At 46.1% G+C, this 23,502-nt stretch overlaps 1 protein-coding gene across 5 annotated transcripts; it reads right to left on the minus strand.

The window, feature by feature from the left end:
* Positions 1–130: 130 nt before the first annotated feature.
* Positions 131–23,410, minus strand: acot11b (acyl-CoA thioesterase 11b). 5 transcript variants are annotated; one of them, XM_066643195.1, is made up of 16 exons: positions 23,315–23,410; positions 18,433–18,632; positions 17,941–18,010; positions 17,590–17,650; positions 16,937–17,038; positions 16,602–16,737; positions 9,343–9,499; positions 8,257–8,376; positions 7,999–8,137; positions 7,455–7,510; positions 6,998–7,064; positions 5,230–5,313; positions 4,369–4,502; positions 3,668–3,799; positions 2,658–2,784; positions 131–2,389 (listed from the first exon to the last, which is right to left on the minus strand). In XM_066643195.1, the coding sequence occupies exons 2-16, from the start codon at positions 18,620–18,622 to the stop codon at positions 2,204–2,206; spliced, it is 1,761 nt and encodes a 586-aa protein (XP_066499292.1). In that variant the 5' UTR covers positions 18,623–18,632; positions 23,315–23,410; the 3' UTR covers positions 131–2,203. The 5 variants fall into 5 exon arrangements, with proteins under 5 accessions (XP_066499292.1, XP_066499293.1, XP_066499291.1 ...); XM_066643196.1 differs by having other exon boundaries at positions 23,311–23,329; XM_066643194.1 differs by lacking the exon at positions 23,315–23,410 and adding an exon at positions 21,619–21,818.
* Positions 23,411–23,502: the final 92 nt, after the last annotated feature.

Below are 23,502 nucleotides of genomic sequence, written 5' to 3' on the forward strand. Positions count from 1 at the left end.
TGGGGCGAGTATCGGGCCCTTTTAACACTCAGATAAAGATCAAGGCCTTCCTGAAGTGCCTGGTTTAAAGGGTTAACTGTAGCTGTAAAGTGATGATCTCCTCCAAAAAACTGACTGAGAAGATGTTGTGATAAATACAATTTATTTACAGACTTCATACAGTGAAAAGATCATATTACAAACCTGACCGCCTTTAAAGCCCAGTAGAGTTGTATCCAGCAGATGGCGCTGTAGCTTTGAGTCATTTATTTTGGAGTGAAATGGTGGATTAAAGATTTTATTGACTCTATTTTTAAATACATATATAAAGCATTTAAAGTACTGTCCCCAGTCACCAGTGAAACACGTGAGTCTTCTGAGTTTATTTCAAATGTTGATGATAGTTAAATAGTGGAAAGTTTGACTGTATTAGGACTTTAATTTCCTCACAATATCCCACACATACTTCGCCATGAATGGCTTTTATAACATAGACTTTAGCCCAAAACCTTAAAACTCACATAACACAATGCCTAATCAGGAGCAGGTTAATAACCTTTTAGTTCAATTAGGAGAGGCTTCAGATGCAATACATTCTTCAGACATGCTTTTAACTCTGTAAGCTTCTTTCGAATGCAGCATTTCATCTCACACTACGCTCAATTGTCTCACTCCAGGTGACTGTCTGTGAGGAGTGTGGTGTGTTCTCTCTGTGTCTGTGTGGGTTTCCTCCGGGTGACTGTCTGTGAGGAGTGTGGTGTGTTCTCTCTGTGTCTGCGTGGGTTTCCTCCGGGTGACTGTCTGTGAGGAGTGTGGTGTGTTCTCTCTGTGTCTGCGTGGGTTTCCTCCGGGTGACTGTCTGTGAGGAGTGTGGTGTGTTCTCTCTGTGTCTGCGTGGGTTTCCTCCGGGTGCTCCGGTTTCCTCCCATGGCACAAAAAAAAAAAAAAAAAGAAGAACCCTGTGAAGAACTGGCGCCCCCTCCAGGGTGTGTTCCTGCCTTGCACCCAGTGATTCCAGGTAGGCTCCAGACACACCACGACTAGATAAGGGTTACAGACAATGAATGAATGAATGAATATTTCAGGACAGTGCTGTAAAACTGAATTTCACTCTGCAACAAAACTTACCTATTGATGCTTTAAAGCGTGCATTAGTTAAGATTTCAACATGCAATCTCTAGTAGTGAAATAGGTGAAACACAGCACAAATGAACTATAATGACAGATTCCTTCTCTCTGAGGTCATCTCCTAATCAGACCCATGAGTACAACACACAGCCCTCAGTGTCCAGGTTCATCCCATCCCTGTGTATTAGTTTTTCCAGTGGTGAATTGTTTTCTTACCTGTGTAATGTGCTCATGTAATACATGTCTAATGCAGTGTTTTATACTGTGAAAGTATGTTCCTGGAGAGTGCAGCTTTACACACAGGTTTTCATTTGAACAGAACACACTACGACGCATTGATAAAGTAACTATACGTTAATAATTTTCTTCATAATTTACAGTTTATTTTTATAATTTAGAAAATGAAGTAGAGAAATGTACCTTTAATTTACTTTAATGAAACTTGCTGTTCTTCTCCTGTTTTATCTACATCACAAAACACATTCAAACGCTGAAAATAAAGAGTGGAAAAACTCAATGCCTCTCACAGATAAACGTGTGTTAATACTGACACCAAGTGCGTTATCACTGGCTGAATACTTATTACTGCTGCTAATTTCTACATAGAGTACTGTGCAAAACCTTTAGGCACCTGAGAAAATGAGATGTAAATAGCTATCAGAGCTAAAAACAAACAATAAAATCATAATGTTTGAATATAAACAGATAAAAGTAAATAAAAGGAAATAGTGGTATAATGTTTTCCAAACCCCTTCTCACACAATATCAAGTTTCACCACTTTATAAATACTTCATTACGTTAAATAAAGTGTGCTGCTGAGTGAAGAGCTCCATACGATCAGGAGAACATCTGGAAATAAACAAGATCCTTTTACTTTCGCTGTAATTTCATATCATTAATAAATACAAGCCCAAAGCTAGTTTAGAAAATAAGTTATTTTAAATCATTTGAATAATGTAAGGTTCCTAAGCCCTTTGCACAGTACTCTATGCTGTTTTCTGAGACCAAAGCTCATCGATCAGAACCTTCTTCCATCGCACACATTTTATAGGAAACTCATGGCTGAGCCGAGCCTTTCCTCCACCACAGAGAACTTCACAGATCTGTCTCCCAGTGCGGTTCTCTAGGGGCAGCTGAGGGCACGGGAGCCAGACTGTCCTTATTCTCCTCCAGAAAAGCACTGCAGGAAGCAAAGGCCGAGTAGAAACTGGAAGAAAGTCCGGCGATATCCGTGGAGATGTACGGCAGCACGCCGGGGGTCGCCTGGTTGTAGTAGCAAAGCTGAGACACACACACAGGCAAATATTCATGAATTAGAAAGAGTGGGAACAACTGCTTTGTAGAGATCCTGAATGAATCAGTTTATGCTCCATAGAGTGGGTCCCCAAAACGGGAGCAACCATGTTTAGATTGGTACTGAGTCTTTGATATATCCAGCAGGCCACTAGGGGTCAGTGAAGTAGCTGATTTTAAAGTTGGAATGCTTCTGAACCAATACGACTGCCTCAGCTGAACACACACACACACACACACACACTAAAGGGCAAACCTTGGTGAGAGAGAAGTCTTCTTCCTTGATGCTGAATCCAGCACACAGCACCTCCCCCCGGTTGTAGTCGTCAGTGGGTAGATACCCTGGCAATGTGACGGAGCGCAGAGCAATCCAGTACGGGTCGCTGAGAGGGACAAACATGTCAGATTAGATTAGATTAGACTAGATTATTCATTCATTCATTCATTCATTATCTGTAACCCTTATCCAGTTCAGGGTCGCGGTGGGTCCAGAGCCTACCTGGAATCATTGGGCGCAAGGCGGGAACACACCCTGGAGGGGGCGCCAGTCCTTCACAGGGCAACACAGACACACACACATTCACTCACAGGACACTTTTGAGTCGCCAATTCACCTACCAATGTGAGGTTTTTGGACTGTGGGAGGAAACTGGAGCACCTGGAGGAAACCCACGCAGACACAGGGAGAACACACCACACTCCTCACAGACAGTCACCCGGAGGAAACCCACGCAGACACAGGGAGAACACACCACACTCCTCACAGACAGTCACCCGGAGGAAGCCCACGCGGACACAGGGAGAACACACCACACTCCTCACAGAATCGAACCCACTACATCCAGGCCCCTGGAGCTGTGTGACTGCGACACATACCTGCTTAGTCACTGTGCCGCCGTAGACTAGATTAGATCAACTTTATTTTTCCTAAAGTCATTTACTTTGGAGACAGAAGGAATAGATCATCGAGCCACGTGGAGATGTTTAGAAATGTGTACTGGGATTCACTGTGTGTTCCTAACACTAGAGGTCACAATGTGGACAATGTGTAAAGGTTTTCAGACACTCTTTATAGGTGTAATCTCAGTACAAAAGCATGAACTTAAAAGAGGCTGAAGAAACCTGACGAGTAAGAACATTGGTGCCAAATCCGAGTGTCTTTAAGCCTGTTTTAGTGGATAACAGTTTGTCACACAGTGTTAGCAGTGTCTGGAGTTTATGATTTATGAACATACAGATACGTTTTTATTGTAAGACCACTCTTACCCTGAGTCACAAGGGCGCCTCCTGGAGGCCAGGAGAATGAAGTCCTGCACTTTTCCTCCTTTGCTGATGGACGGAGTGACCACTCGATAAATGGTGTCGTCTTCGTCTGCGTGGTTTATGACCTCACACCCTCTGAAACGGTATTCAGAAACGGCATCACGGCAAAATACACTGAACACCACAAGCTTGGGGTCATCTCTGATTCTTTTTTATCTCTGTGTTTACCCTCAGCTCTCAGCATCACGATGATCCAGGTGTGTTTCCTGGTGTAAGACAGGGTTTGACTAAATAATGACTGGCCTTTTCTTTTCCCAAATGTTGTAGTAAAGTCTTTGGTTCAAAACTGGTTTAAACTTCTGTAAATTGTTAGAGGGGTTTAGAGCTGGCTTCAGAGCGAGAGAAATGCCTCATTGCAAAAATTTGACTTTAAAACATCCCTGGGTGTGAACACACACACACACACACACACATACACACATACACACATACACACATACACACATACACACACACACCCCTGGTTCTTGGGATTGGACCAGCCCACTGCTCTAACAGTTAACCCTATAAATAAACCCTCTTATGCTTTAACATGATCATCTATTGAAACTGGACAACAAAAATATGCCCTTGACAAGTGATTGCTTCCTATTCTTTCAGCATGTGTGTGAGTGTGTGTGTGTGTGAGCTCTAACAGGACATACTTGTAATGTGGGTCCCACTCATGTCTGCGTCTGAGGTCGGACAGAAGCTGAAACACCTGCTCTGCTGCTACAGAAACATGAGTTTCCACCTTAAAACACAGCACATGGTTCTCCTCCAGAGTGTACAAACTGACCTGGGATCAGACATCAGACGACAAGCTACGTGACAAATTTCATCATTAAAACAACAATGTAAAAACAAATACAGGGGTTGGACAGTGAAAGTGAAACACCTGTGATTGTAGTGTGGGAGGTGTCAGGGCTAAACCGGAGCAGAGCCTGGTGGACAACCTTCATTAACTCCACACTGCACCAGTAAGACCATGTGCATCCAATGGTTCAAACACTGTGTCCTGAAGGCGGTGCCGTGTATCAGGACGACAACGCACCAATACACACAGCGAGACTGGTGAAAGACTGGTTTGATGAACATGAAAGTGAAGTTGAACATCTCCCATGTCCTGCACAGTCACCAGATCTAAATATTATTGAGCCACTGTGGGGTGTTTTGGAGGAGCGAGTCAGGAAACGTTTTCCTCCACCAGCATCACGTAGAGACCTGGCCACTATCCTGCAAGAAGAATGGCTTCAAATCCCTCTGACCACTGTGCAGGACTCGTGTATGTCATTCCCAAGACCAACTGACGCTGTATCGGCCGCAAAAGGAGGCCCTACACCACACTGATACATTACTGTGGTCTAAAACCAGGTGTTTCACTTTCACTGTCCAACCCCTGTACCTCTTTTTTTTTAAACATGTCCCAGAATATAAAAAGAGAAAGGTAACAAATCGAATTCAAAAATATGTTTAATTTTTTGCCATCGACTTCAAAACAAATGAGCAGTTCATTAAAAGCCTACCTTGTTTTTCTCTGAGGTCAAGACCCAGTGGTTGCGAGCTGCCAGCATCTTCAGAGCGGAAACATTGTTGTAGCTGAGGTACATCTGTAGAAACACATTATACTCAGCTTCATCTGAGGTAACAACAGGGCTAGATTTATCACATCCCACAGAAAATTCTAAATTAGGACCAGTTCTGTCTCAATGTCTAAACACAACTAGAAGCATCTTGATTCATTCGACATGAAGATTATTAATAAACATCTAGATTTATTATTACCTCATTTTTATTCATCCATTTCTAACTGTATATTTACCAATATCCATCTTTCTGTCCATTATTTATTGTAGAAAGTTTTAAATATTAATCTATGCTCTAATATTAGAAGACAACCTTATTCTGCATTTAATTGTTAATTTTATACACATTTATGAACCTATCACTTGTATCTTGCTGCTGTCCGGTTTATTTTTAAGTTTTTTCTACATCATTTGAACACAGCAGCTCTCTTTATGATGAATGACCAATTTTGGGAGATACATGTTTTTAATGTATCGGCACGGTGGCGCAGCAGGTTAGTGTCGCAGTGGGTTCGATTCCCCCTCCGGGTGGCTTTCTGTGAGGAGTGTGGTGTGTTCTCCCTGTGTCTGCGTGGGTTTCCTCCGGGTGACTGTCTGTGAGGAGTGTGGTGTGTTCTCCCTGTGTCTGCGTGGGTTTCCTCCGGGTGGCTTTCTGTGAGGAGTGTGGTGTGTTCTCCCTGTGTCTGCGTGGGTTTCCTCCGGGTGACTGTCTGTGAGGAGTGTGGTCTGTTCTCCCTGTGTCTGCGTGGGTTTCCTCCGGGTGGCTTTCTGTGAGGAGTGTGGTGTGTTCTCCCTGTGTCTGCGTGGGTTTCCTCCGGGTGGCTTTCTGTGAGGAGTGTGGTGTGTTCTCCCTGTGTCTGCGTGGGTTTCCTCCGGGTGACTGTCTGTGAGGAGTGTGGTGTGTTCTCCCTGTGTCTGCGTGGGTTTCCTCCGGGTGACTGTCTGTGAGGAGTGTGGTGTGTTCTCTCTGTGTCTGCGTGGGTTTCCTCCGGGTGACTGTCTGTGAGGAGTGTGGTGTGTTCTCTCTGTGTCTGCGTGGGTTTCCTCCGGGTGACTGTCTGTGAGGAGTGTGGTGTGTTCTCTCTGTGTCTGCGTGGGTTTCCTCTGGGTGACTGTCTGTGAGGAGTGTGGTGTGTTCTCCTTGTGTCTGCGTGGGTTTCCTCTGGGTGCTCCGATTTCCTCCCACGGTCCAAAAACACACATTGGTAGGTGGATTGGTGACTACAAAGTGTCCGTAGGTGTGAGTGTGTGAGTGAATGTGTGTGTGTCTGTGTTGCCCTTGAAGGACTGGCGCCCCCTCAAGGGTGTATTCCCCGCCTTGCGCCCAATGATTCCAGGTAGGCTCTGGACCCACCGCGACCCTGAACTGGATAAGGGTTACAGATGAATAAATGAATGAATGTGTTTAATTGGACAGTGAAGATGTATATTAATGTGCAGTTGTTGGGACAATGCTACTATTGCTTTTCTGGTTGATGCTAACAGCTCATTACACAGTGAGTTACATGTGAATTGTGTGTTAACACTTTTGACTCTGCCCTGTGGACGTGTTCAGATCCGAGTCTTCGCTCTCACACTGAAAGCTGCAGGTGTAGTGTGTGTGAGCTGTTACGGGTCCCATTTTCTGTGTTTATTCACCACTCACTCACTCACTTCACAGAGGTGCTTCTCTTAAAGAGGGCAGAGTCTTTTTGTTGTGAGAGAGTACCTGGTTGCTAGGGTCCCACGGCACTGAGAGGGGAACTTCACTTTGTTTGCAGGAGATTATGTACTTCCTGTAACAGAACAACAAGCTCAAAGCTAGTGGCGTGGCCATGAGGGCGAATCAGAATATGTTCAGGATTCACACAGAGAACACAGTTCCACCGTTCCACAGCCCAATGCCATATGCTTTATATCCCTCTACCCCATAATTACCATTACCTTCTGGAGCTATAAAGTCTTATCTTAACTCAACACTAGGTCTAGTGTTAGTTTGCTCATGTGCAGCTGCTCCAGACCCCCTCACTCCATAGGTCACTGGTTTTTATGGTGATTGTGAAACTGAACCTCTGTGTGAGCAATAGATGCACTGTAAAATAGTGCTGCATTCCCCTCATGAAAGGAACTGTCCAGATACATGTGGTGTTTAATGAAAGCTGAACTGTAACGTGTGGTGGTTTCACCTGTCCAAGCGGACTTTCTTCCTGGCAATAGCCTCCTGAAAGCGTCTCTTACCGTCCTGAAAATCACAGTTTACACTTCAAAATATAGAGAAATAGCTGTAAAATTTGCACAGAAAATGCCATAGTTAAGTTGGTAGATTGATACTTATTTTCGGTCCCAAAATCACGTGTTTTGACCTTATTTTTGCACAAGATTGTAGCTCTCTACACTTTTAATTCTAAACTGATTAAACAGGTCTCTGGTGTCACTGCACGGTGTGTGAGTGTGTGTTGTGCTGGTGTAGAGTGGATCAGACACAGCAGTGCTGCTGGAGTTTTTAAACCCCTCAGTGTCTGGTCTGAGAACAGTCCACCGACCAAAAACATCCAGCCGACAGCGTCCTGTGTCACTGATGAAGGACTAGAGGACGAGCGACACACACTGTGCAGCGACAGATGAGCTACTGTCTCTGACTCTACATCTACAAGGTGGACCAACGAGGGAGGAGTGTGTGTGTGTGTGTTTGTTATATGTGCAGCTGCATGAATCTGCTGGGTGTCTCACCACAGGCTCGGGTCGTAATCGAGGTAATGTCCGGGGTTTTTTGTCCTGATCGAGAACCTCAAAGGTCATAAAGGCTGAGTTGATGTGTCTCAGTGGTTCTCCTCCCTGATAGGCTTCCGCACACACACCCACCTCCATACTGCAGCACACACACACACACACACACATCAGTGCAGACTAAATCCACTCCATAAAATACTTTACAGGAGAGTCACAGTTTCAGAGGATCTCAGGAGAGTGTCTGTGAACGGACAGTACCTCTTTTTGAAGGTGTTGTTGACGATGGCCTTCAGCACCAGTCTGTCTCCGATGTGGGACGGTCCTCTGAAGTGGAACATGTCGATACTCCTCAGAGTCGGGTGAGCGTTACACAAACGGCTTAAAGAAAAATGACTCTGCGTTAACGAGAGCTTTACTGCCTTTTTCTCAGCCTTAAATCCATCAGAGGTTCTTCCAGTTTGATAGTTTTATTGTGTTCTTTCTGGCTTAAGCTGGTACAACCACACAGACTTTATCTGACAGTGCTGAATATTTCTTGTAAAAGGACTCAGGTGAGTGGGGGCAGGTGTGTAAAAGGACTCAGGTGAGTGGGGGCAGGTGTGTAAAAGGACACAGGTGAGTGGGGGCAGGTGTGTAAAAGGACACAGGTGAGTGGGGGCAGGTGTGTAAAAGGACACAGGTGAGTGGGGGCAGGTGTGTAAAAGGACACAGGTGAGTGGGGGCAGGTGTGTAAAAGGACACAGGTGAGTGGGGACAGGTATGTAAAAGGACTCAGGTGAGTGGGGACAGGTGTGTAAAAGGACTCAGGTGAGTGGGGGCAGGTGTGTAAAAGGACACAGGTGAGTGGGGGCAGGTGTGTAAAAGGACACAGGTGAGTGGGGGCAGGTGTGTAAAAGGACACAGGTGAGTGGGGACAGGTATGTAAAAGGACTCAGGTGAGTGGGGACAGGTGTGTAAAAGGACTCAGGTGAGTGGGGGCAGGTGTGTAAAAGGACTCAGGTGAGTGGGGGCAGGTGTGTAAAAGGACTCAGGTGAGTGGGGGCAGGTGTGTAAAAGTACTCAGGTGAGTGGGGGCAGGTGTGTAAAAGTACTCAGGTGAGTGGGGACAGGTGTGTGAAAGGACTCAGGTGAGTGGGGGCAGGTGTGTGAAAGGACTCAGGTGAGTGGGGGCAGGTGTGTGAAAGGACTCAGGTGAGTGGGGGCAGGTGTGTGAAAGGACTCAGGTGAGTGGGGGCAGGTGTGTGAAAGGACTCAGGTGAGTGGGGGCAGGTGTGTGAAAGGACTCAGGTGAGTGGGGGCAGGTGTGTGAAAGGACTCAGGTGAGTGGGGGCAGGTGTGTGATACCTGGCTGAGATTGTGGCCACATTCTCCATCCAGGCCATGATCTGACCCCCGAAAGTGCTGACCTGGTGATTGGTGTGAGGAGGGAGAACCAGCTCCACACTCTCCACTCGAGTCCTCTCGGCCGGGAAGGAGTCCTCAAACTGCATACACTCACTCACTGACACACACACACACACACACACACACACACAAAATAATATTATTCCTGACCAATACGATGTGATGCTCTGGAGCAGCTGACCATGAGCCCTAACTTCATCATGTGCTTGAGAAACTTAAAACACCACAGCACTGGGCCGTGGAAGAGTGGAGCGATGGAGTGATGCTCCGTCTATTAACTGTGGGTCGAGCTTGAGTCGACACCAACCTAATCATTCAACACCTTAATAAGATTCAATCAAACCTTCACAGCAATTCAAAGGCTTCCCAGAAGAGGTGCTGAGACCACAGCATCTATTAATACCATTTCATTTTAAAGAAATTCATCGTCTACACATTTACAATCATTTATTGGAGTAGACAGTGGTGTAAATAAAGCTGGATTTATTTATGTGAAAACTCACACACACACACACCACCTGTGAGTGTATAACATACATCAGTTCTGATCCACTTCAGCGTCACATACGTGTGGAATGATGATAATTATATTGCTTTACAGCAGTGTTTACGGAGCTGTGTGGAAAAGATGTTAAATAAACAGGGGGACGTCAGTTCTACAGTCAAAGAGGAGGTGGGCTGAGTATTTTAATGAATGTGCTCCTCCAGCACTGATAAACAAATACCAAATACACCTGGTGCTTAAAGCTGAAGTGGAAAGGGCTCCATCTCTCCGGTGTTTAGGAGGAGATGATGCTGCTGCTGATGATGAGCAGGTGATTGGAGGCTCAGTAGTGAAGGCAGAACTGTACAACGTGTCTCCCACTGAGGTCTAAATAGACACAGCCCTGGAATAATGTCTGGAGTAAGGATAGACATTCCTTTACTTTATCTATCCATGGGGGTCCATGGGTCTGCTTTTCTTACCACAGATCAAGCTTCTCCTGGACTCCGAGGAACTCCAAGAGTGAGAGAGACACAAGAGAGAGAGAGAGAGACACGAGAGAGAGAGAGAGAGACACGAGAGAGAGAGACACGAGAGAGAGAGAGAGAGGGAGAGAGACACACGAGAGAGAGAGAGAGAGGGAGAGAGACACACGAGAGAGAGAGAGAGAGAGAGAGAGGGAGAGAGACACACGAGAGAGAGAGAGAGAGAGAGAGACGAGAGAGAGAGAGGGAGAGAGACACACGAGATAGGGAGAGAGACACACGAGAGAGAGAGAGAGAGAGAGAGGGAGAGAGACACACGAGAGAGAGAGAGAGGGAGAGAGACACACGAGAGAGAGAGAGGGAGAGAGACACACGAGAGAGAGAGAGAGAGGGAGAGAGACACACGAGAGAGAGAGACACACACGAGAGAGAGAGAGAGAGAGGGAGAGAGACACACGAGAGAGAGAGAGAGAGAGAGGGAGAGAGACACACGAGAGAGGGAGAGAGAGACACGAGAGAGAGAGAGAGGGAGAGAGACACACGAGAGAGAGAGAGAGGGAGAGAGACACACGAGAGAGAGAGAGGGAGAGAGACACACGAGAGAGAGAGAGGGAGAGAGGCACACGAGAGAGAGAGAGAGAGAGAGGGAGAGAGACACACGAGAGAGAGAGAGAGAGAGAGAGAGAGAGAGAGGGAGAGAGACACAAGAGAGAGAGAGAGAGAGAGGGAGAGAGACACACGAGAGAGAGAGAGTGAGAGGGAGAGAGACACACGAGAGAGAGAGAGAGAGGGAGAGAGACACACGAGAGGGAGAGAGACACACAAGATAGGGAGAGAGAGAGGGAGAGAGACACACGAGAGAGAGAGACACACACGAGAGAGAGAGAGAGAGAGGGAGAGAGACACACGAGAGAGAGAGAGAGAGAGAGGGAGAGAGACACACGAGAGAGGGAGAGAGAGACACGAGAGAGAGAGAGAGGGAGAGAGACACACGAGAGAGAGAGAGAGGGAGAGAGACACACGAGAGAGAGAGAGGGAGAGAGGCACACGAGAGAGAGAGAGAGAGAGAGGGAGAGAGACACACGAGAGAGAGAGAGAGAGAGAGAGAGAGAGAGAGGGAGAGAGACACAAGAGAGAGAGAGAGAGAGAGGGAGAGAGACACACGAGAGAGAGAGAGTGAGAGGGAGAGAGACACACGAGAGAGAGAGAGAGAGGGAGAGAGACACACGAGAGAGAGAGAGAGGGAGAGAGACACACGAGAGAGAGAGAGAGAGAGAGGGAGAGAGACACACGAGAGAGAGAAAGGGAGAGAGAGAGAGAGAGAGAGAGAGAGGGAGAGAGACACACGAGAGAGAGAGAGAGAGAGAGAGGGAGAGAGACACACGAGAGAGAGAGAGAGAGAGAGAGGGAGAGAGACACACGAGAGAGAGAGAGAGAGAGAGAGCGGGAGAGAGACACACGAGAGAGAGAGAGAGAGAGAGAGCGGGAGAGAGACACATGAGAGAGAGAGAGAGAGAGAGAGAGGGAGAGAGACACACGAGAGAGAGAGAGAGGGAGAGAGACACACGAGAGAGAGAGAGAGAGAGGGAGACACACGAGGGAGAGAGAGAGAGGGAGAGAGACACACGAGAGAGAGAGAGAGAGAGAGAGACACACGAGAGAGAGAGAGAGAGAGAGAGACACACGAGAGAGAGAGAGAGAGAGAGGGAGAGAGGGAGAGAGACACACGAGAGAGAGAGAGAGAGAGAGAGGGAGAGAGACACACGAGAGAGAGAGAGAGAGAGAGGGAGAGAGACACACGAGAGAGAGAGAGAGAGAGAGAGAGGGAGAGAGACACACGAGAGAGAGAGAGAGAGAGAGAGAGGGAGAGAGACACACGAGAGAGAGAGAGAGAGAGAGAGGGAGAGAGACACACGAGAGAGAGAGAGAGAGAGAGAGAGAGAGAGGGAGAGAGACACACGAGAGAGAGAGAGAGAGAGAGAGAGGGAGGGAGACACACGAGAGAGAGAGAGAGAGAGAGAGAGAGGGAGACACACGAGAGAGAGAGAGAGAGAGAGAGAGAGGGAGGGAGAGAGAGAGAGAGAGAGAGAGAGGGAGGGAGAGAGACACACGAGAGAGAGAGAGAGAGAGAGAGGGAGGGAGAGAGACACACGAGAGAGAGAGAGAGAGAGAGAGAGAGGGAGAGAGACACACGAGAGAGAGAGAGAGAGGGAGAGAGACACACGAGAGAGAGATTTCTCGATCGATTCAAAAAGTAAAACAAGGGGAAAACCTTCTCTGGATCAAAATTAATAAGCAGTTAATCTCAACCCCCCAAAATATATTTCTCTGTGCCATCTACATCCCCCCAGCAGAATCGCCCTATTTCAAAGAAGAAACCTTTTTGGATTTAGAACAACGGATCAGTCATTTCCAAAAACAAGGACATGTGGTTATCTGTGGAGACCTGAACGCCAGGACAGGAGCTCAGCCCGACTTCATCAGCTCTCACGGTGACCACTTTATAACAGGGAACAACGTCCACTTCCCAATGTTCCACCGCAGAGAAAACTATGACAAATCTGTGAATGCTCATGGGAAGAGCCTGCTACAGCTCTGTCGAAGCCTGGGTCTGTACGTCGTAAACGGTCGACTACGAGGGGACTCCTACGGTCAGCTCACCCACAGCTCAGCTCTCGGCAGCAGTACGGTGGACTACGCTATAACTGATCTGGACCCGGCCTTCCTCAGAGCCTTCACGGTCAAGCCACTAACACCCCTCTCAGATCACAGCCAAATCACACTCTATCTGAACAGAATCATTAGAACTGACCACAAGAAACACCCCAGCACACTGTACAAACTCAAACACACACTCAGGTGGACTCCGGACAGCACTGACCAATACCTCCACGCCGTAAACAGCCCGGAAATCCAGACACGTCTCGACTCCTATCTGTCAAACACCTACCAACAACATAAAGAAGGTGTTGATGTGGCTGTGGAAAACTTAAATCATATCTTTGATCATGCAGTCCGACTTTCTAATCTCACAATCAGGAAAAACAAACCAAGAAAAATCCAATCAGACACATGGTTCGATCACGACTGCAAGAGAAAGAGAAACAAAGTCCGAAAATTATCCAATCAGAAACACAGGGAACCCTTTAACGAAGAATTACGCACTGAATACTGTGAGGTACTGAGAGAATACAAACACACACTTAGAACCAAAAAGTACAAATACATACAACAACAAATACACAACCTGGAGAATTCAATCAACTCCAATTCATTCTGGGACAACTGGAGGTCTTTAAACAGAAAACATCAGGATGATTTAGCGATCACTGATGGAGACGTGTGGAGAGATCATTTTGAATCATTGTACAGTCGTCAATTATTAAATACACAACAGCAGCAAATATCCAGTAAATTAGAAACACTCCACACAGTGATCAAAGACTATCAGAACCCACTGGACTTCCCCATCACAGAGTCAGAGTTAGAGGAACAGCTCAGAGGCCTCCAGCCCAGAAAAGCCTGTGGTACAGATGGCATCATGAACGAAATGATAAAACACACAGATTCAAAATTCAAATTGGCCATTCTCAAACTATTTAACCTTATTTTAAACACAGGCCACTTCCCCAGCGTCTGGAGCGAAGGTCTCATATCCCCCATATTCAAATCCGGAGACAAATACGACCCAAACAATTACAGAGGGATCTGTGTGAGCAGCAACTTGGGCAAGGTCTTCTGTAGCATCCTCAACACTCGACTCACGGGTTTCCTCACTGACCATAACGTCCTCAGCAGAGCTCAGATCGGCTTCCTCCCGCACCACCGAACATCTGACCACATCTTCACCCTCCACACGCTGATAGATAAACATGTACATCACAATAAAGGCAAAATCTTCGCATGTTTTGTAGATTTTCAAAAAGCGTTCGACTCCATTTGGCACATAGGATTATTCTATAAACTTTTAGAAAGCGGTGTTGGGGGGAGAACCTATGACGTCATTAAATCAATGTACTCTCACAGTAAATGTGCAGTGAAAATGGGAACGTTCAGGACAGAGTTCTTCCCACAGTCTCGAGGAGTACGTCAGGGCTGCAGCCTGAGCCCCACTCTCTTTAATATCTATATCAATGAACTGGCTGATAAACTGGACCAGAGTGACTCAGTACCCGGCCTCTCTTTGGGGGACACCAAAGTCAAGTGCCTCCTCTACGCAGATGACCTTGTTTTGCTGTCACCGACCAGAGAAGGACTCCAGGAAAGTTTAAACGTCCTGGAGAACTTCTGTCAAAACTGGGCTCTGACAGTAAACCAGAGAAAAACTAAAATAATGACATTTCGGAAGAGGTCTAAAAATCAGGGGAACTACAATTTTACAATAAACAACACCAACATTGAACACACTAAAACTTACACGTATCTGGGGATAACCCTCAGCTCCACGGGAAGTTTCGACTCGGCTGTGAAGGAGCTCAGAGAGAAGGCCAGGAGGGCTCTATTTTCCATCAAAAAGTCCATTAATTTCGAGATACCAATTCCAATCTGGCTGAAACTGTTCAGATCGGTTATTGAACCCATCGCTCTGTACGGCAGTGAGGTGTGGGGACCCCTTACACAGAGAAGTTTTACCAACTGGGACAAACATCCAATTGAAACCCTGCACATGGAATTCTGCAAAAGTATCCTTCATGTGCAGAGAAAGGCCCCCAATAACGGCTGCAGGGCCGAACTAGGGCAGTACCCCCTCCTCATAGCCATTCAGAAAAGAGCTCTGAACTTCTGGAGGCATCTAAAATCCAGTGACCCCCAGTCACTGCACTACAAAGCCCTGTCCAATCAGGAGCTTCACATTGATAGGAGTCCCCTCAGCCAGCTGGTCCTGACCCTCAGTGACCTACAACCCAACGACATCACCGAGTCCAAACATCCTCACCACACACTCACTCAGAAAATCAGACCCCAACACATCATCATCCAACAACAAAACAATTATCTCACACACTGGACTCACACCATACACCAACAACATAAACTACAGAGCTACTCAGCCCTCAACAGGGACTACACACTGGCCAAATACCTCACAACCATCAGGGAGAGGTCACTGAGGAAGACACTGACCATGTACAGACTCAGTGAGCACAGTCTGGCCGTGGAGACCGGCCGTCACAGACAGAACTGGGTCCCCAGAGAGGACAGGCTGTGCTCTCACTGTGAGCTCTCGGTGGTGGAGACAGAGCTGCACTTCCTAACCCAATGCCCCAAGTATGAGTCCGTCAGAAGCAGGTTCTACCAGAGAGCGAGTCGAGTCTGTCCTGAGTTCCTGCTCCTCACTGATACAGAGAAGCTCCAGTATGTACTGGGAGAGAAGGAGGAGCTGATCCCACACGCAGCCAAATATGTGACAGACTGCCACAACCTGAGGGACAACCAGTGTGGACAGTCAACAGTGTAACTAATTATTACTGAATATTACTGATTATTAATGATTATTAAACATCTATATTGTCTCCATGCTCTTATTTTCCTTTTCTTATTTAATTATCATTAATCTTGTAAATATCATTTCCTGTTGTTGTAACTGTATCTGTATCTATATGTTTATGTATTTTCTGTAATATGCTTTAGCAACAGTGTATTGTATTACATTCATGCCAATAAAGCACTGCTGAACTGAACTGAACTGAGAGAGAGAGGGAGAGAGAGGGAGAGAGACACACGAGAGAGAGAGGGAGAGAGACACGAGAGAGAGAGGGAGAGAGACACGAGAGAGAGAGGGAGAGAGACACGAGAGAGGGAGGGAGAGAGACGAGAGAGGGAGAGACACGAGAGAGGGAGAGTCACGAGAGAGAGAGACACGAGAGAGAGAGGGAGAGAGACACGAGAGAGGGAGGGAGAGAGACGAGAGAGGGAGAGACACGAGAGAGGGAGAGTCACGAGAGAGAGAGAGACACGAGAGAGAGAGGGAGAGACACGAGAGAGAGAGGGAGAGAGACACGAGAGAGAGAGGGAGAGACATGAGAGAGAGGGAGAGACACGAGAGAGAGAGGGAGAGACACGAGAGAGAGAGGGAGAGAGACACGAGAGAGAGAGGGAGAGAGACACGAGAGAGAGAGGGAGAGAGACACGAGAGAGAGACCCTTTGAAGTGCCTTAAAACCCAAATTTGTCCAGATTTTTTTCCAAAACCAGAGCAAAATAGCTTTGTGTGTGTGTGTGTGTTCTGACCTGTGTTAGCGGAGCTGCTGCTGAGTAGATCGTTGATAATCTCGGCGTGAATGAGCCTCATCCTTCGCCTCTCGGCTGCAATGCTGTACTCCATCTGTTCCTCCTGAGTACGAGGAATTATTTGCTTCAGCTGCACCTGCACACACACACCTTTTATTTTATAATAGTATCAAAAGGAAATATCATTAGCTCATAGAGATGTTACACTTCAGGGACAAAAAATGACTTTTTAACTTAGATCAGTCATTTTCTGTCAGATGCACAATAATTTTCATCTTCCCTGAGCTCACCTAAATGGGTGAGACTGAAAAAGTGTGTGTGTGTGTGTGTGTTACCTTTCCTGCTTCAGTGCGACGAGCCACAAAGGTGGCAAAGGCATGACACACCTTCCACTGACGATTACTGTACAGATCCTCACAGCTCACTACTATACCCACCTGAGAAGAAGACACACACACACACTTTCAGTTTTCACAGTCAGTAGAGAATCTGGTACAAATCAGTTGTAAAACTGATAAAGATCCATGCGCTGATCGGAGATCAATTTCCCATTTCCCCTGAAATGGTGAAGCAATTATATTCTGGCACCTCACTGCTGCACCATTTAAGATGGAATGGATAAATCATATCTACATTGCAACTGCTATTTTGGGCAAATCACTACACTACGTGACATTTGTTACTGTTTCAGAATCATTGTGCTGCTCCACTGAGCTGTAAGAGGGAGAAGAATAGAGCCTCTGTCGCTGCTGGTCAGCACTGCAGAAACTGCACTATGTAACTTTTGGAGTAGAGTAACACACCACCGAACACCCTCCATCTCCCCTTTGATCTCAGGTCAGTGCTGTACAAGTGAATCGCTTTAAGGTGGAACGGAGAAGTCAGATAAACAGCTACGTCACTGACCAAAACAAGCAGCTGTAATGCAGGTAGGTGTGTGTGCATCTTTGATAGTTGATGCATGTGGTGATTTTGTTTGGTCACAAACCTCCATACTGGACGTGAAGGCTCTGTTGACTTTAGCTTTGATATTCACAACCTGCCCGACCCTGCCGGAAAAACACAGGACACAACCTTTCCTTTCTCTGCCATTATTCCATCACCTGCTCTCATTACTGCTGCTGATATTACAGTAAAAGAGAAATGAAGAGTTAAAGGTGCAGTCTGTCACTCTCCTCTGCCAAAAAGCAGGTTTAGGGCACAGGTAAAAAAAAAAAAAACAGGTTTAGTGCACAGACTCTGACACATCCAGGCCACTAGGTGTCAGTGTAATAACAATCTCAACCTCAACTGGAGCACACCACTGATCGCCCCTTTAACAGAAGAAAAAGTCTCTTACCCAATGGTGTGCTCAAAGTGAATATCGTCCACTGAAGCGGTGATACAGGAACAGCCAGCATGTCTCTCAGCTGAGGACCACAGAGGACTACTTTAACATACCGTGACACTTACACATCTATGAAAACATTAACTGTGTATTGACTTCAGTACAGATTTAAATATCATTTAAATATCTTTTTGTGAATATTCTTATTCCTTCAGCTGATAATTCTGCAATTTTAGGTTAAGAAATTGTCACTAAACTAGTTCTCAAAAAAAAAACAACAAACAGAATTCTCTTATATATCTACAATAATTTAATAAGGACGATGCAAAGCACTGAATAGCACCCCCTTGTGGAGCAGTCTCTGAAGGTGAGTGAGTGTATTTGTGAGTAAGTTACAAGCAGGTTCCACAAGCCAATTTCTCCATTTCTACATTCTCATAATAAAACAATATGAAAACACACACACACACACACACACACACACACACACACACACACACACACCAGAGAGGCAGGCGGTGGAGTCCATCCATTTAAGCAGCTGTCCGGCGCTAAGCTCTCCACAGTGGTTCGCGTGGCAGGGCAGGACGATCTGACTCATTTTAACCTCTGTGGGGTTTCTGTACGGCTCTCCATTCTCCAGAATCAGCTCCGGTTCTTCCTGGAGCTCCGGAGGACTGACCCCTCCCTCCATCACCAAAGCTCTGTATACAGAAAAAGAGGGGAATGACCACAGGAGGGATGTATTAGTAGAGGTGGTATGTATGATCACACTGCCCATATATACAGTGTTTTAGGGTAATATTGGTGAAAATACTGTATGTATATAATCTGTTTGGCACCAGGACACAACCAGGGAGTGTCACTGGCACACAGCTCCACACAGCAAGGGTCCAAGGGTCCTGGGTTTGATCCTCGCCTCGGGTTGCTGTCTGTGAGGAGTATGGTGTGTTCTCTCTGTGTCTGTGTGGGTTTCCTCCGGGTGACTGTCTGTGAGAAGTGTGGTGTGTTCTCCCTGTTTCTGCGTGGGTTTCCTCCGGGTGACTGTCTGTGAGGAGTGTGGTGTGTTCTCTCTGTGTCTGCGTGGGTTTCCTCCGGGTGACTGTCTGTGAGGAGTGTGGTGTGTTCTCTCTGTGTCTGCGTGGGTTTCCTCCGGGTGACTGTCTGTGAGGAGTGTGGTGTGTTCTCTCTGTGTCTGCGTGGGTTTCCTCCGGGTGACTGTCTGTGAGGAGTGTGGTGTGTTCTCCCTGTGTCTGCGTGGGTTTCTTCCGGGTGACTGTCTATGAGGAGTGTGGTGTGTTCTCACTGTGTCTGCGGGGGTTTCCTCCGGGTGACTGTCTGTGAGGAGTGTGGTGTGTTCTCTCTGTGTCTGCGTGGGTTTCCTCCGGGTGACTGTCTGTGAGGAGTGTGGTGTGTTCTCCCTGTTTCTGCGTGGGTTTCCTCCGGGTGACTGTCTGTGAGGAGTGTGGTGTGTTCTCCCTGTGTCTGTGTGGGTTTCCTCCGGGTGACTGTCTGCGAGGAGTATGGTGTGTTCTCCCTGTGTCTGTGTGGGTTTCCTCCGGGTGACTGTCTGTGAGGAGTGTGGTGTGTTCTCTCTGTGTCTGCGTGGGTTTCCTCCGGGTGACTGTCTGTGAGGAGTGTGGTGTGTTCTCCCTGTGTCTGCGTGGGTTTCTTCCGGGTGACTGTCTATGAGGAGTGTGGTGTGTTCTCACTGTGTCTGCGGGGGTTTCCTCCGGGTGACTGTCTGTGAGGAGTGTGGTGTGTTCTCTCTGTGTCTGCGTGGGTTTCCTCCGGGTGACTGTCTGTGAGGAGTGTGGTGTGTTCTCCCTGTGTCTGCGTGGGTTTCTTCCGGGTGACTGTCTATGAGGAGTGTGGTGTGTTCTCACTGTGTCTGCGGGGGTTTCCTCCGGGTGACTGTCTGTGAGGAGTGTGGTGTGTTCTCTCTGTGTCTGCGTGGGTTTCCTCCGGGTGACTGTCTGTGAGGAGTGTGGTGTGTTCTCCCTGTGTCTGCGTGGGTTTCTTCCGGGTGACTGTCTATGAGGAGTGTGGTGTGTTCTCACTGTGTCTGCGGGGGTTTCCTCCGGGTGACTGTCTATGAGGAGTGTGGTGTGTTCTCTCTGTGTCTGCGTGGGTTTCCTCCGGGTGACTGTCTGTGAGGAGTGTGGTGTGTTCTCCCTGTGTCTTCGTGGGTTTCTTCCGGGTGACTGTCTATGAGGAGTGTGGTGTGTTCTCTCTGTGTCTGCGTGGGTTTCCTCCGGGTGACTGTCTGTGAGGAGTGTGGTGTGTTCTCCCTGTGTCTGCGTGGGTTTCTTCCGGGTGACTGTCTATGAGGAGTGTGGTGTGTTCTCACTGTGTCTGCGGGGGTTTCCTCCGGGTGACTGTCTGTGAGGAGTGTGGTGTGTTCTCCCTGTGTCTGCGTGGGTTTCTTCCGGGTGACTGTCTATGAGGAGTGTGGTGTGTTCTCTCTGTGTCTGCGTGGGTTTCCTCCGGGTGACTGTCTGTGAGGAGTGTAGTGTGTTCTCCCTGTGTCCCGTCTTGCGCCCAATGATTCCAGGTAGGCTCTGGACCCACCGTGACCCTGAACTGGATAAGAGTTACAGATAATGAATGAACGAATGAATAAAATTCACTGATTTCTCATTGGACACGTGAACCAGAGCCCTGCTTATGTGTTTCTGATTTATATTATAGGGAAGAATTAATGAGCTGTTCACTTGGACTTCAGTAATCTCGAGGAAAGTATTATAATCTGCTTGAGCAGGAATTCAGGGCGCGAACAAGACCAATCAAAACTCTTGGTTTTGCCACAGAAATATAATATCTGAATGTTCAATGTAAAATCGAATACAAGGATTTTATTATTATTCTTTCTACAGTGGCACTCTTACAGACCTACATTTCTTTTAAAAGACCTCAAGGACACTGCTGCTGTTATTTATTAAAATTTACATCCATTAACTTCACTTCTCATTAAACTGCAGTCTTTGCATTTTGGAGCGTCTGATCCTTTTATTATGGAACTGAAAACTACTTTTACAAATGTACGCATTGTTTTCCTGAGTTAACATTACAGCTAATATAATGTGGCATATGCTTTAGGTCAAAATTCATCATAAATCAATGATTCCAGTTACGAGAACTGTCTATGAGGGACCTTCAGAGGCTTCAGACGCCTGGTTCCCCTCACCACAACTGTGAGCTACTCTCCACCAGCGAGGTCCAGTCGATACCGAACCGTTCTGCGTGAAATTGTTCACATTTGCAGTTAATTATTCAGAACATTTGAACAACCATTTGATGCTCCTCTTTAACTGTAATATTTTCTTACTTGTCTCACATGATTTGTGGGCTTTTAGCCAAGATTTAATGGAAAACGTTGAAAATCAGCCCCACTTTCAAGGTGTTTTTGAGATATATTTGAAGATTTAACCTCATTGCTGTTGTTTAAAGAGCTGTGACCAGGTGCGTGTTTCTGTAACTAATAATAAACCCTTTATAGCTGTGTCTTCTGAACCATATTTCTCAACACATCGAAGCATTTTAGACAAAAAAGCCTCTGAAATATCACAGTCTGTGTTTGTAATGGAAGCTTAATCACGAATAAAAGCCCCACTGCTGCTTACTGCGCAGTTAGGTGTCCTTAAAAGGTTTTAAGGTTATACATGTTGAGGAAAAGTAGTATGAACTTACATTTACGTGGAGACAGCTGACTCAGTTCATGACGACAGCAAAAACGGACAGTAGACGTCTCTGTGGTATTTTCTAAGGTAATTTACCAGTTCTATCCCCGTTCAAGGGTTCTGTCACTTCTCCAGGGTCCAGTAATAGAATAACATTCCCCAACACCAAGTGAATGCACTTGAAGCGCCACCTACTAACGTTTTTTTGGGTGGAGCCAGCCGTTGGTATCCAAACAATTCTTTTAAGAGTCGATTCCCCCCATGCAGTACCATTCATTTGATGAATCGAATTGTCTCGTTTGATTCTTTGAATCCAAATCTGTGCTGCAGAATCCGACTCTTATGACCACGTTAGTAACGAGTCAGATTTTACACCCGCCCCCCGAATACAAATAATATTATTAGACTAGAATCGCATAAATGTTTAATAACGTTAACGATATAGAAGTTAATTCCATTAAATAATGTTCCCCAATGTCTAAATACATTCAGCTTGATTCAGTTCGGATCTGTGAATAGACAATGAATCTCTGCCTCTGTAACCACCCCCTTCACCACCCACTTTTATTTTGAAAGTCCTAGCCCTAAGTTGACGAGATTGGTTCCTTTCACTCAAGATACATCTTTTAGTGTATAAACAACACTCAAATTACTTGCTGAATTGTCCCTGGAGTTGATATTCATAAAGAATTTCTCTAAAAAATATTGTGAGATTCCACAAAAGTGGTCATGTTTAAAATAGTTTTCTGCAGAATCTGTGATATTTCCAGACCACTAGTGTGCTTTTATAACACAGATTAATAATTAATAATTAATTGAGGAGAACGGCTCCTTTAAAGCAGGAGTATGTCATTTTTGTAGAAAGCAGAGAATGTACGCTTTTAAAAGTATTCAGTAGAAAAGTGTAATTTTTTTTCCAAAGAAACTCCCACAAATCACATGAACCTCCACTGCCAGACTACAGCTGGAGGAGTTCTGGCTTTGCAGCCAATTATTCTGGGTAGGATCTGAACCTGCCATCACCCGGAGCAGGAAGATATTTTTACAGAATTTGGAAGAATGAATAAATGTTACTTGATAAAGTTTTGCTTAAACAAACATAAAAGTACGGAGAGGAAAAAATGAAATAAAAAAAGTTAACCCAATAAAGCTGCGAGAGCCACGGCTAGTCTTAATTTTCATATGCTACACTACAATAGTTCATGGAGTTTTAGAGCATGAGTAATACCAGGAGGCAGAGCAGCAAGCTATTACTCAAGCCAAAGTCAATTTTATGATACTTTCTCTTTACCACAGGTGTGTTGATTGAGGAATGAAGCACAGTTTATCACATGGAGCTACATTTCACACTTAAGAATAGAAGAGAACAGAGCTCTGCTGGTAACATACCTTCAAAATAATGTAAGGCATACTAAAATCTTAATGCATCGGAATGTGTGTGGGTGACTTAAACTGGCTTAGGAAATTAATATTTTATTATATCAATAGATCCCACATGATCTTAAATCCCCATGCCTTACTTAAGTCGTTCCCACGCATTATTAAGTCGTCCAAATGCCAGAATATCACAGGCAGGGCTCATTAAGAAAGAGTACATGGATTCTCAAATGGCAAAGTGTCTAGTAAAAATATTAAAAGAGTCTATTAAAATAATAATAATTAAATTGTAAAACAAAACGATAAAAGAATTGTAAGGTAATACTTGCGATTCTACATTCTTCAATGATTGTAATACATTTAATCTCTGTCCGTGTCTCTTTAAGACAATCGCAGACAAACCAGAGAGAGACCCTGGCCTTGTGTTGTCTGTGACGTAGCCGGAGTTTTATCGTGATCCAATTGGTGGGCGAAGGTGACAATCAGCGCGTAGCCCGCCCCCTAGGTCTCCTCGCTC

This window comes from Hoplias malabaricus, chromosome 14, assembly GCF_029633855.1.
Source record: "Hoplias malabaricus isolate fHopMal1 chromosome 14, fHopMal1.hap1, whole genome shotgun sequence".
NCBI lineage: Eukaryota > Metazoa > Chordata > Actinopteri > Characiformes > Erythrinidae > Hoplias > Hoplias malabaricus.

What these genes read in the sequence shown, in the direction of transcription:
- acot11b (XM_066643195.1), bottom strand. Translation starts at nt 18,622, where the DNA reads ATGGAGGGAGGGGTCAGTCCTCCGGAGCTCCAGGAAGAACCGGAGCTG. An exon ending in GTCGCACTGAAGCAGGAAAG is followed by an intron (nt 16,738 to 16,936) that starts GTAACACACACA and finishes GTGTGTGTGCAG; the next exon opens with GTGCAGCTGAAGCAAATAAT. An exon ending in AAGAAAGTCCGCTTGGACAG is followed by an intron (nt 7,065 to 7,454) that starts GTGAAACCACCA and finishes GTTCTGTTACAG; the next exon opens with GAAGTACATAATCTCCTGCA.